The sequence below is a fragment of the Saccostrea echinata genome, unplaced genomic scaffold (assembly GCF_033153115.1).
Source record: "Saccostrea echinata isolate AGI-Se365-2 ecotype Australia unplaced genomic scaffold, CSIRO_AGI_Sech_v1 ptg000081l, whole genome shotgun sequence".
In the NCBI taxonomy this organism is placed as follows: domain Eukaryota; kingdom Metazoa; phylum Mollusca; class Bivalvia; order Ostreida; family Ostreidae; genus Saccostrea; species Saccostrea echinata.
This window is the reverse complement of record NW_026889830.1, coordinates 2602057-2615124: the sequence shown is the minus strand read 5'-3', so window position 1 is coordinate 2615124 and position 13068 is coordinate 2602057. Positions and strand designations below refer to the sequence as shown.

Below are 13068 nucleotides of genomic sequence, written 5' to 3'. Positions count from 1 at the left end.
ATGTTCAGGTAAACCGCTATATAATTGGACAGAAAGGTACGATGAATTAAATAGATAACCATGAACAAAAAAGGAATAAATATACACAGATGAATGAAAAAACCAGATACCCTTTAAACCCTTCTTATAGGTCGTGTGGAACGAGCTATGACAGTGGTATTGTAGTACGTTTGTTTATGTACTGTGAACTCTATACCAAGGAAGAATGGCGACTGGCGGCATTATTTCTTCATGTAAATGTGTGACTTATAGATGTTTCGGTGATTATGACCTCAATATGACCTGTTGTCCATAATCTCAGTCTCATTTCCAAGCCTCTATTGATATGGTATGAAACATTTTGATCCAACATTTTTCTAATATTGGTGTTTTTTCACTTCCGCATTTGATGTCTGTGCGTTTCATTTTTACGAACGAAACATGAAAGAAAGATTTATGTTAAATGAAGGGAAAAAATAGGGTATATTGAAATACACCCCTGTCTTACATATTTGTCTTGCATTTAATTTTGAAATGAACGTTATTTTACCATATTCATGGAAGAATTCTATCCTTTTGCCTCTGCCGTTATAAGTTTATATTGAACCCTTACCATATCACTCCTTCGCTCATTAAAGTTATATTCCTTGTAATCCCCATTCAATAATATATGATTGCGCCCATGGGAAAAGGGCCCTTATGGCAATTTTTACACATTTTAAGTTTTTCATGGATATTAATAGAGCAAGGTTAGAAGTTGCCAAATCTGAATTTTTATGGCCCTACGTCAACTCTAAGTGGGTTTTTCTTCATTTATATCAATGATACTTTAACAGGTAAACAATGACGTCATGTTACTTTCGCACCAACGTCAAAAGTTTTCAGAGTGAACATGACTTTCACTTTGCATTGTACTACGGTAATAAATTTATGTTATTGAGCATTTCCAGAAACATTTTTGAGTCTTTGTCTCTTTTAATAATTGTATAATATAATAAATAGTTGTATTAACTATTATCCATCATGCAGCGGTGTATAGAATTATGAGTGTTTGTTCGTTTGTTTGTTTTACATTTCACTATGCTGGAATGTCAGGAAAACCCGAGAAGCAAGCGGCTTCTGTTCAATATCAATTTATTCTCTCAAAACCAAAGTATTTATCTCGTATAATAATCGTTTGAGAAACCTGTAGAATTCATTAGAAAATCATCTCATTTTAAGCATGGCTCTCGATAGGACAAGATGTCAATTCCTTTTTTTTTTTTTTTTTTTATTTGGGGGGGGGGGGGTTGAATTCAGTATAAACGATATCTCTTTCAAAATGTGAAGTTAAAAAATATTTCAAAAAAATTCTTGGTAACAACAATAAAATAGATGCTGCTGGGTAGTGAAAATTTGTTGTTTTTTTTTGTTTTGTTTTGTTTGTTTGTTTGTTTGTTTTTTTTTTTTTTTGTTTTGTTTTCTAAATATAATTAGACAGAAAATTTGTGAAATGTAGAGAGTTACCGTATATGCTGTACAACAATTTAAGGACATTAAGTTGATACACTGCATGTTAAGCAATATTCGATAAAAAATTTTTAAACAAAAAATCAGAAGGGCTTCTGCTCGCATGTGGTAACAAAACTTCTTTTTTTAATTGAAATGATACACATTTTTCCAGTCACAGCAAGGAAAATTTTTGAATAATTAATTTTAAGTAAGCAGGTTGAAAAATTATAAACAAATGAATGAATTATGATTCACATGCATTTAAAATGAAAGGAACACAACAGATCCAGGATGACCAGTGGTTGGTAGTGTGTGTGTGTGGGGGGGGGGTTAAAAGTTAAATGACAGAAACATACATTACTTGTAGTTAACATGAGTTTAATAGCATACGAGGGTTGTCGTATTTTTAAAATCCTCCTATATTTTAGGTGTGCAGGGGGGGGGGGGGGGGTGCCTTCCCACCACCAACCCCATAACCTCCAAATACGTCATGTGGTTAGGTTTGAAATAATATTGAAATAATTCCTCAATTTATTTTTGCATCTTGAACTCTCTCCTTACGTACATGTATATGAGCAGAGTCATTTTCAAAACAAACAGCGATCATGAGCTCCACATACCTGGAACTGGAAACTTAACTGCTATCAAATCTAGTTAATCATGAGAAAAATTGCGTCCTAGAATAACGATTTTGTTTGATTTTGTAAAATTAAATGGTTTTAGAAGAACATGTATACACTGGGTATTAATAGATATCAGATATTTTATTGTCATTTCAACAAATTTTGAATGAAATCAATATGTCATTTTTTAAAATTAATATAATATAGATTTTTCAAAAAAAATAAATCATAAATAATTATATATATGTTGTCGTTATGAATCAATGACATGCAGATTAATTAATAGAATTTTTTCGGCGGGGGGGGGGGGGTAAAAATTAATTGAAAGTTTTATATATCCAGTCAGTTAAATGCGACTGGTTCATAATATTCCTTGACTGGCTGAGTTTTTAAATGACATTTTTTTACAATGTGGCACACATTTAGGTACATGTAATTATTGTTATGTGATGGTGTGTGTAGAATCCCCCCCCCCCCCCCATTTCTCGCGGCTTCTTTATCGTATGAAATTCTAATGTTATTGTTTTCAAATGTTATTGTATATGAAGTTTTACAATATAAAAATTCCATTCTGGCCCCATGCCAGAGACTTGGATATGCTTATCCTTGTAAAGCTTTACAGATACACTGTAAAGTAGTTAGGTCCCGGTAATATAAAATGACCCTGGCCCTCTTCCCCGGTCTCCTGCACTGCCACAAAAATAAAAACTTGCAAACATATTCTTAGTCTTTTGTGCCGTATATTTTTAGCATTTAATTTAATTTGTTCAATGCATAGTTAAATACAATTTGATCTTAACAAGATTTATTTCAATAAATCCAAATAACAAAATCAGCCCGTTAACATAATTCAACGGCAAGTTAAGCAATATCATACTAAACCGATAACTGAGATTATTATTTCAATAAGAAAACGAGTTTTAGATTGATAATAGAACTGTAATGACATACAATGCTGAGATTCTATGAATGACAAGGATTACATATATTTGACTTTTAAGTGACTAAAAACTACAGATAAAGCTAAAACCTTTGAACTTTTTTATGCACAACACGATTACCAAAATGTTATATTTTCGAGTTACTGAAAATAAATAGACAGCAAAAGAAAAAAAAGAGATAGAGATTTCTTTTCATAATACGATATTGTTCTGTTTCACATTTCACATTGTATTAATAAACTGAATTTAATGTAACATCTCTCACTCTCTCTCTCTCTCTCTCTCTCTCTCTCTCTCTCTCTCTCTCTCTCTCTCTCTCACACATCAGGTATACATACATGTAAACTTTTTTTAAGCTAGAACAATTAGAAGAATTTTATTTCATTCGGTAGTTTTTGTTTGTTTTCAAGTACTTACATCGGAAGTGGCAACAACAAAAATAAGACGAAACAATTTTTTTTTAATATAATTTTATTTTATTTAAATTTATGATCATTATTACTGAGAAAAAAAAAATTAAAATTCAATTTTTTTAAGAAATAATTTCATGTTGAAATAAATAGATGCACATGTAACAGATTTAAAAAAAATAAATGAAAGTCTGGTTCAATGTAGCATCTATTTCTTATTCTATATTTTTTTTCTCTTTCACTTTGACAGCAGCTAGTTCCATGAGCTTTCAAAAATACTTTTAAAGAAAATATAAATATAATACTTACAATTAAAACGTTTTTTTAACTGATGATAAGTAAGATTTTTAGAAATATTTTTTATACTACGGGAGCAAATTTGAATGATTATGTTGATTTTGAATGGTGTTTAAAAAAAAAAAAGTCCCTCTCTGGTACCTCTCTAGTATCTCGCTTGTCAGAGTTACCTCTCTTGTTTTTATTTATAGTTCTTAACAAGAATAGATATGGGTTACCCCATATCCAAGATATTCGACTTTTAATTTATTCGAATTTTCATTGTGCTCAGATGATTTCTAATTTTAAAAAAAAAAACTATTTACTGATAAAACGTCAGAGATACTCAAGCTGTAGAAAGTCAACTATACAATGGCCATAAATAACCTAAAATGACATAATATTTAGGCTACTGGGTTTCAACATCTTTTGTTGAATAAAATATGCATGTACTAAGGAAACTGCATGTACATACATGTATATAACGTTACATGCGATTAGTGACTTTTATTATCACAACGTTGCAGATGCCTATAGAAAAAGTTTTAATTTCACATAGAACATAGACTAAATATAATTAACCGTATAATTTTAAAGATGTATTTAACAGCTCACTCATTTTCAGGAATATTTAATCCAAATAGCATGTTACAGGCCTGTAGCAACGTTTTCAAAGTGAAAGGGGGGGGGGGCTCCGAAAAAATCCCGCATACTATGGGCCTGTGCTACATGTGTACCATCTAACTTTCCAATGTTAGAATCTTCTGTAAAAATTCGAAACAAGTCCAAGCAAAGATCAAAGATAGCCCAATTTTTATAAATAGCAAAACTATAGATCTATCAAGGATAGATTTTAATTTATTTTTTAATTTTGTGCTATTAAAGTACTTTAACTCAAAGTATAGGCAGATGTTAAAGATGGGTCAACAAGAGTAATCAATGAACTCGTCTAGAGATGCATTGACGGCCGTTGTTAAACGCAAAGGAAAGCGCGAGATCGGTTGCGGCTGTGGAGCATCACTCCTTCGTCATAGAATAAAATCCGACATTTAACACTTTATATAGATTTTGAATATAGAGACGTTTTGAAGATAAACTTCATTTTTGTTTCTAGAAATGTTTTTATTTACAAAAATAGTATATTTTCGTGTTTTTAAACTGAGTAGATCAATGACCTAGCATCGTTTTGGGTAACTCAGCCCCTTTAGCCCAGTCTAGGGCTTGAGTAAAAAAACCTGCACTTGTTATGAAACTGGTGTATAGTTCTTCTTCATGTCCGTAGCAAATACTGATACCCAGTCTACATGATCTAAGCGTCACTAGCGAACGATGCACATACCTGTGCTTGCAAGACCAAATAGACTAGGTTTACACACGTGCGAAGATCCTTTCAGACGAGCTCGGCAAATCACGTTGCTTTGCCGAGAAGTTACGATTGCAGGTGTTTAACAACATAATAACCATTCCGTTATTTAAAAAAAGAGAAAAAACCACACACACACACACAGTTAATGATTAATATTCTCACTCAAAAGAAAATATACGGCAATTAACGAACAATAATCATGACAGTTATATAATTGGTGAAAAGATTTATCACTATCAATCGAAGGATGACCTATATATTTTCGTGAAAAAGACTGAGGAGGCAGCGAGCGTAGGAATATGAAAACTTTTTATTTCCTTTTCTTGGGAAAAGTGATTCATTTAAAATCTTTTTACGTTAATTTTGTTTTCTTTAACGTATTAAATATACATCATTATTCTTAACATTTGTTGTAATGTTGTATCTACTGATCATGAATGGAACTATTTTCTTCGGAGCAATTGTGTGAAGAGTACCTGACTTTAGTAATATATCTTGAATAGATAATATGCACTGATCGAATATATTAAAAATAATATCACGTCTGTCATTCGTTCGTACTTCTGCTAGATTTGTGAAAACTTACAAGAATACTTTTCTTTTCTGTTGGAAGAAGTGTGATCAGTTTCAAATTTTTGGCAATTAAAGCATTTAACAACAAAAATTTATACACGATGTACCAATGCTTCAATGTTTACATGATCGATATGTTGAGAATGGTGGGGCGGATCTTATACAGAAAAACGATTTCCTCTGCAATATTTTGATAATATACCCATGTCTAATAAATAACTTCAATTTGTCTATATATCAAAATCGCATTCGTTCATCCATATTCAATTATCCAGAAAATCACCTTGTCTGAAGCTTCTATACATGTACATAGGAAATGCATAGCCCAGATCAGAGACGTATAAAGCTACAATAACATGTAGTAAAGAAACGGGTCTCGAATAAAATTCTAAATATTTTAATTAATATCAGTGGACTAGAAGATCAAGACGTGAATTAAAGATATAAATGAAAATAGATAATTATTTCAATGTTGAGAACAACGACAAAAGTGAGCTAGACGTGTCAAAATGTAAAACACGTGGATAAAAAAAATCTGCGTCGACGCTCACCGTCTGCAACGTCATATCTTTATGACGTTATATCTCTGTTTTAGCAAAATTGCCATAAGGCCCTTTTGTCATGGGCGCAATCATATATCATCGACACTGGTGTTAGAACGAATAATTATAGAACTAACGTTTCGTTGTTTAGCTAAAACCATGTACAGACTTCGACCTCAACACTCCTACCTGTCTTTTGGAGCCTTTGGTTGCTATGCCATCAACTTGTTATTCTTCATTATTTGTTTCTGCACAAATCACTGGTGGTATTTCCGGTTGGATGGAAAAGACATCAACATGGGACTATGGATAGGTTGCTGGCAATCTGTTGACGGAGGTTCAGAATGTTCCAATTCAATATTTGAGAACAAGATTTTCAAAGAAGGTGAGTTGAGATATTGTTGAGATAGAAGCACTCATATATAATTATTTAACGAACTTCACTCAATATAGATGTCCTGTAATTTTTATTTACCAGTAGATAAGTGCCAGTAGATACAAAAAATATTTTCAATTTTATTTTACGTTTATGAATGTTGCTGTGAATGCTGCTGTAATTGTTGCGGTCAATAGACCAATTGTGGATTCCTTTTTGTAAGAATTAATTGGCAGGATTGATATGAAAAAAATTCGGATGAACGCATGTGAGTTAAGGCTAGGTATAGGCGTTTCTATGCAAATGAGCTAATAAAAATGCATAAGAGGTGTATTTATTATTCAGAAAAAGTTTTTATTTATTTTCCTTTGCATACTTACATGTCGTACCCACCGTATGTTATAGCCAGTATACATTATGACGTCATATTATGACGTCATTGTTCTTACCTACTGGAGGTAATAAAACACATATCAACAAAACAGCTTTTACATAAAAATTGTATGATGCTAAGAAGAATATTCTATAGATTAATAAAACTGCTGCACAAATCCTAGGCATTTTCTCATTTGATCGGAATTTGAGGAAACTTATACCGGATTGTGCATTTTTACCCTGATTCAACTTAAAACTTTACAAATAGAAATTATACAACTGAGATATTTGTGCAGCAATAACAGCAATCTTTAGAATAATTTGCTTCTAAATATACCTTGTTTCAGTTAAATAAAATAGAGCATGCCCTTGCACTGAAGCATTTTTGTTGATCAATGCTCATGCATTATAATATTGTGTAGTAAAGAACAATGACGTCATAATATGACGTCATAATGTGTACTGACTATCTCATGTCGTGGGTTGCTTTTAACTTTCTCTGTATGATAGATATTGTCCTTAGGCATTTTAATTTAGTTTATTTGCTTAGAAATGCCTATATATACGCCATTTTCACAGTATTTGTGCTAATTGTGTTGCACTTGGACCAAAAAATAAAAAGTCAAACAGCACATTATTGACATGTTTTCTAGAAAGTACAATACCTATGCAAATGAGTCCCAAATTTTTTTATATAAGCATTCTTACGAAAAAAGTTATGCGAAGTCAAATTTTGGGCGAGACCTTGTGTTGCGGACACTACATTACACCTGTTATGTCTAAAATAAAATATTAAAGATATTTATTTATTCCAAACTTCTTGCGGGTTTTGATTATGTACCTAATTGCAGTGAAATAAAAGAAAAATCTTATGGTTCTCTTTGAAAACAAAAATTTTATTCACATTAATGACTTGCTAATTTTTTTGCCTAATTTATCTCCCTTCCTTAAGTTCATCTACCTTTACAATCACACATAAGACCTATATAATTATCATGTGAAAATTAAATTGAATACTTCTAAATTTCAAATACATTTGTCATAACACCCTGGATATCTTCGTTTGTATCTTGTCTAGCTTTGAAAATGCATAGCATTTTTGTTGCGGACACTGCAAGTAACCATAAGAATAATCTTTTGTCATTTTTATAAAAATAATTGTTGATAAATGTTCATTTCTAGGCTGAATTATATACCACCGAATCAACTCTTGAAAAGGTATCATATAAAAAGATGCAGAATGTGGTTTATTGAGATGAAAATAACCACATAACAAGGACCATTAATTATTTCTTGATGTATAATTGTTTTGCAGTTTTAAAAAATGTCTCTGATTTTACTTATTTTAATACAATTAAAGAAGTTATAACAAATAGTTTTATAGATAAATTCAATGAATTAAAGAATTTACTGAGGCATCCATAATTTTTTTTCAGTATTGAAATTGCTGCGGACACTACAATATATTGAAATATTGCTATATGACACCATATTTGGTTTTAATGGAGTAAACTGAAAATCTTAATCTCTAACTAGTTCTATATGTACAGTAAATGGTGTTATATTATAGGGAAATAAAAAAGGCTAGTCAAAAATGGCTATCCGGCCTGGAAAATAAAATCCATATATATACCAGTAAGTTTGAAGTGTTATCTTGTACAAAAATCACCATTTGTTATCTTAATCCAGTTAACTAATTGTATTATCAAAGGAGCAAAATATCAGAGAAGTGTTTTACATTTCAAAAATATTTAATGAAATAAAAAGTGAAAATAATAAATGAATGTGGTATATAGTTATTACTGTAGTGTCCGCAACACAACTGTATTAATTAGAACTAGACTTATTAATTAACATCTTGATATATTCTTTAGTTTCCACTTATTCAGTTTTAAATACCACATGAAAATTAACTTTCAATATATAACATAAGACTGACAATTGAAAGATTTTGAATATTATGTATAAACAAGTCGTTAATGGTGTTATTCAAAGTATGAAGTTATAGTTCCACTAAGTTTTGTAACCTTACATATTCGTATTGAATATTTGGACAATTATAGTGATGATCAATTGTAATCATGTTACATTTCTTTGAAGAAACTGTGAATTTAAAAAGCTGTTGCGGACTCTACAGCGTTGCGGACTCTACAAAACACAATATATTTGCCAGAATTCCAAGCAACACTGAGCTAAAGTCTGATATTTTTTGGTAGATAGATTAGTAGCTGTACTGGCCTCTTACATGTAAAATAAAAGAAATATAATTCATAATGCATTCCAGAAGAAGCACATGTTGCGGACACTACAGAATTTTGGGACATTTTTATGCCAGTAAGAAGAAAATGTGTCATTTTCTAAAGTTTCGAAGAATCCACTCAAACTTTTCTTTATTGTTTCATTTATCATTTAACTCTAATTTTAAAATGAACCTAAAGTAAGAGTAATGCATTAACATATATTTTTTTAAACTGCAAGTTCAAACAGTAGAATTTTATTAAATTTCATAACGTATCTGCATTTTCACATATTTAAACATTATTTTGCTAATATTTTGTTGATTTACATACAGTAAATTGCATATAAAAGAGGGATAATTTCACAATGATTTGACGTCTATATCTAAGAGTTTCTATTGTAAATCTCCTGAAATAAAAACTGGAAAACAAAGCCATTTTTTCAGCTGCAACAGCATAACGCAAAATATATCCCATACATGTATTTTAGGTAGTAAATCTTTAATATTTTTATTGTATAGAACATGGGAGTGTTATATATCATTTAACTTGTTAGGGGTACCATTTTGTCATAATTTTGTCATAATTGTTAAGGTTTTAATCATATATTTTGATGCAGAGTGCATTATAACATAAGTGAGTATGAAAAAACACAAATACTGTGAAAATGGCGATAGCCTTAACTCACCTGCGAAGTCATTAGTAGAATTCCATAAAATTTCAATCTTTTCTCGTTGTTGAAGGCGGGGGTAGTGACTGGTACCACGGGGCAAGGATCCTCATGACGTGTTCTCTGATAGCCATTTTCCTCCAGGAATTCGCGCTTATAGGATACCTGTGCATTAACGAAGTCGAGAAATACAGACAGAAGCTCGCTGGTGCTATACTAGGATTCTCAGCTGTTATTGGTAATAATCATAAGTATAGAAAATCTACATAATATTTTATTTGTATGTAGTTCATTTCTTAGTTTTATTGCTAGTTTCTTAAAAACGATTCCCTGAAAAACTTAATTGGCATTTAATTATAATGGAGGAAACAAGAATATTACCGGAGCTGTTGAGATTCTTCTCACATCGTAACCTTAAAAAAACGTTTATTCAGATACTCTATCATAATTATGTTCTAATATTAGCCTGACACCACATTCCATATTATGTTGAACTTTTTAAAAAAAAAAATGTTTTGCTTGTAGTTTTTCTTTTGCTGCTTAATTTTATCATTATTGGAGCGGAAGTGGACGATCTCCCACAAGGACGAATAGGCTGGTCTTTTGGGTTGACGTTCTTATGTATTATGTTAGAAGGTGCGATTGGTGTTGCAATATTCCTGGAAAGAAGAAGTGAACAAAAAATTATTGAAAAATTCAAACCAGATGTGACAATTGAAGTTAATTCAAAAATTCGCCATTCGGAACTTTCCGTTGTTAATGATCTACCTGATCCACATCCTAGGGATGACTTATCCTATTCCTATCGTTCTTCCACAGGCAGCCTTTCCCTGCATTCTGGATCCTATTACCACATTCCTGATGATTTCTCAATAGATACTGTTTCTACAGATGTTGTAAATTATACCGAAGAACCAGGTTCATCTAAAAGGGGACAGAAGGAATGGGAGGTCTAACAAGATGGTTATATCGAATTCTATCCGGAGACATGTTAAGATAGGGCCTTTAAGATAGTCGGTTTTAATATTTTCTTATTTGCAGACAGACATGTAAAATTAAGGATACGTTATTAGACAGACAACTGTGCAATAGTAAAGCTTGAGACTTACGTATGTGAACATCATTCAGAGAATAAATACATAATCACTTGTCTTGTTTTCATTTTTGCCTTTGTGGATGTTCATTTCTTCTATCTGGATAATTGCAACATCTTTTTCGCGAAACCTTAATATTTAACAGTCCTCACAAATATTCGGAACTGTTTCCTTTGAGGGAAATCCATCTGTATTTTACAGTGATGTTCACGACCCTTGTCACTGTCATGACCTCTACAGAGGCGGCCAAATTGGAGTCCGGAAAAACCGGATGGTCTCTTGATTTGGCCGTGGTTTGCATCATAGCAAGTACATGTTTAGTGACACTCGTCTATCTTGAACTGTACCATCGTAAACAGGGCCATATTTGTTTTGGAATAAGACTAGCATAAATGGTAAATAATCATACCTATAAAGCTTTTATATACTGATATTTCATGTGGTAATCATAATGGATATAAATTTGGCTCAAACTTACTTTATAGTGTATTTCTAAAAGAATTCAGCGATATAACTTTTACATGTATAACATTTATTTTATGCCATCTAATTTAAAGCAATTTGAAGTTTGGCGCTATGCTACGATGCAAAATGTTATAAACTGTGATTATTAAATTTTGCACGATTACATTTTGTGCTGAGATCGACGCAAATGTAACAACGCATAATGGGCCATTTTTTATGTCAAAAATTTTTAAGAATATTTATTGCATGACAGCAAAATTATTTGTCCCGACATTTCCATTAATCTGTGGTTCGTTACGATGTGGTGATAAACATTTTGATAATGAACATGATAAATTTCTACGATTTGCAATATATTGCATTTTGTGTTGCTCTCGGAATACACTAGTATAATAATCACTGTTTATTGATACAATGCAATTACTGTCTGCCAGTTATTCGTCTCCATCGAAGTAATTGGAAAGCTATGGACCATTTCACTTTAATATTTTACTTAAAAAAGGAAGTTTATATGTCGAGGGATTGTACAGAACCAAAAGGTTAAATTTTTTTCCCCAGTTAATGAAAAATATCTTTTAAAATCCATGTTGAAATAGTATAGTGCAGTTATGTGTAAAACAACAAGCAATATCATATAAGGAATTACAACATCATTTTCATCATGACATCACAATTATAAACATGAGTTGAAGCATCTGTTTTTAAAAACACTCAGTTAATACTGATTATTGTGACTATTACTATTGTTGTTTTACATAAGATTTGTTTCCACTTTTCAATTTACTTCTTAAAGGTTTAAATAAGAATACCCAGTCAGAATTTTGTTTTATAGTTTATCGCTGATCTAGCTTGAGCCAATCAGATACATGTAGCTGGGGACGATAAAGAAAATTAACATTTTTTATTGCACCTAACATTTTCAATTAGTATATAACAATATTTTAATTTTCTTGGATAGAAATTCTATAAAGAATAAAATGAATGTCATTTTACACTGCAAGATTAGTACAAGCGGTCTAATCCGAGATCCTTTCGACTCTTATCCCCGCTATTGTGGTGCCTTCCTCAAACCAAAATATAAAAGTATGGTTTAGAGTTCGAGGAATCATGGATTACAAGCGGTCCTCTTTTAAAATTTCAGCATTGTTCCTTTCCAAATGACCATTTCTGATCTGGTTAGCTTGCATTTTTAGGAAAAACCTTGCCCCAAGAAAGATCGCTTGTAAACATCGGTGAAAAGAGTCATAAATAAAATTGCTGAAATATTGCCTGCAATTTGTTTTACTAAACTTTGTGATGGTTTCTTACAAACAATTAATTTGTTGATAGCTACAATATAATAAATATACGAAAGCCGGTAGATGCCAGGTGAGAAAAATATTTTATCTGGCGGCTGCCACATGAATATCTGAATATCTGTCGGTCTCCAGTTATTTATGTGGCGGACGCCAATTAATTATGTGGCGTCCGCCACATATTAACTAGTCGCCGCCCAATGTTTCCGGTGTAGACATTATGTAATCTAATGAACCATGAATGAACGGTCAACTACATTTTCCTTCAACAACATAGTTAAAGAATACACAATATGTTGAATTCAAATGGAAAAAGTCAATAATTTCTTCATACATATCGGTCATAGTATTTAAA

At 31.6% G+C, this 13068-nt stretch overlaps 1 protein-coding gene across 1 annotated transcript; it reads left to right on the top strand.

Annotated features, from left to right (window-relative positions):
- The first annotated feature begins 217 nt into the window (after positions 1-217).
- On the top strand, positions 218-11007 carry LOC133176733 (uncharacterized). The gene is made up of 4 exons (XM_061311805.1): positions 218-328; positions 6353-6586; positions 9933-10097; positions 10385-11007. Exons 2-4 carry the CDS (start codon positions 6361-6363, stop codon positions 10813-10815), a joined length of 822 nt encoding a protein of 273 aa, XP_061167789.1. The 5' UTR covers positions 218-328; positions 6353-6360; the 3' UTR covers positions 10816-11007.
- The last annotated feature ends 2061 nt before the right edge of the window (positions 11008-13068 follow it).

Excerpts from the sequence above, each read along its gene's own strand:
- LOC133176733 (XM_061311805.1), top strand. The coding sequence starts at position 6,361 with ATGTACAGACTTCGACCTCAACACTCCTACCTGTCTTTTGGAGCCTTT. Across the intron at positions 6,587-9,932 it reads GAACAAGATTTTCAAAGAAG|GCGGGGGTAGTGACTGGTAC; the intron begins GTGAGTTGAGAT and ends TCGTTGTTGAAG. Across the intron at positions 10,098-10,384 it reads AGGATTCTCAGCTGTTATTG|TTTTTCTTTTGCTGCTTAAT; the intron begins GTAATAATCATA and ends TTTTGCTTGTAG.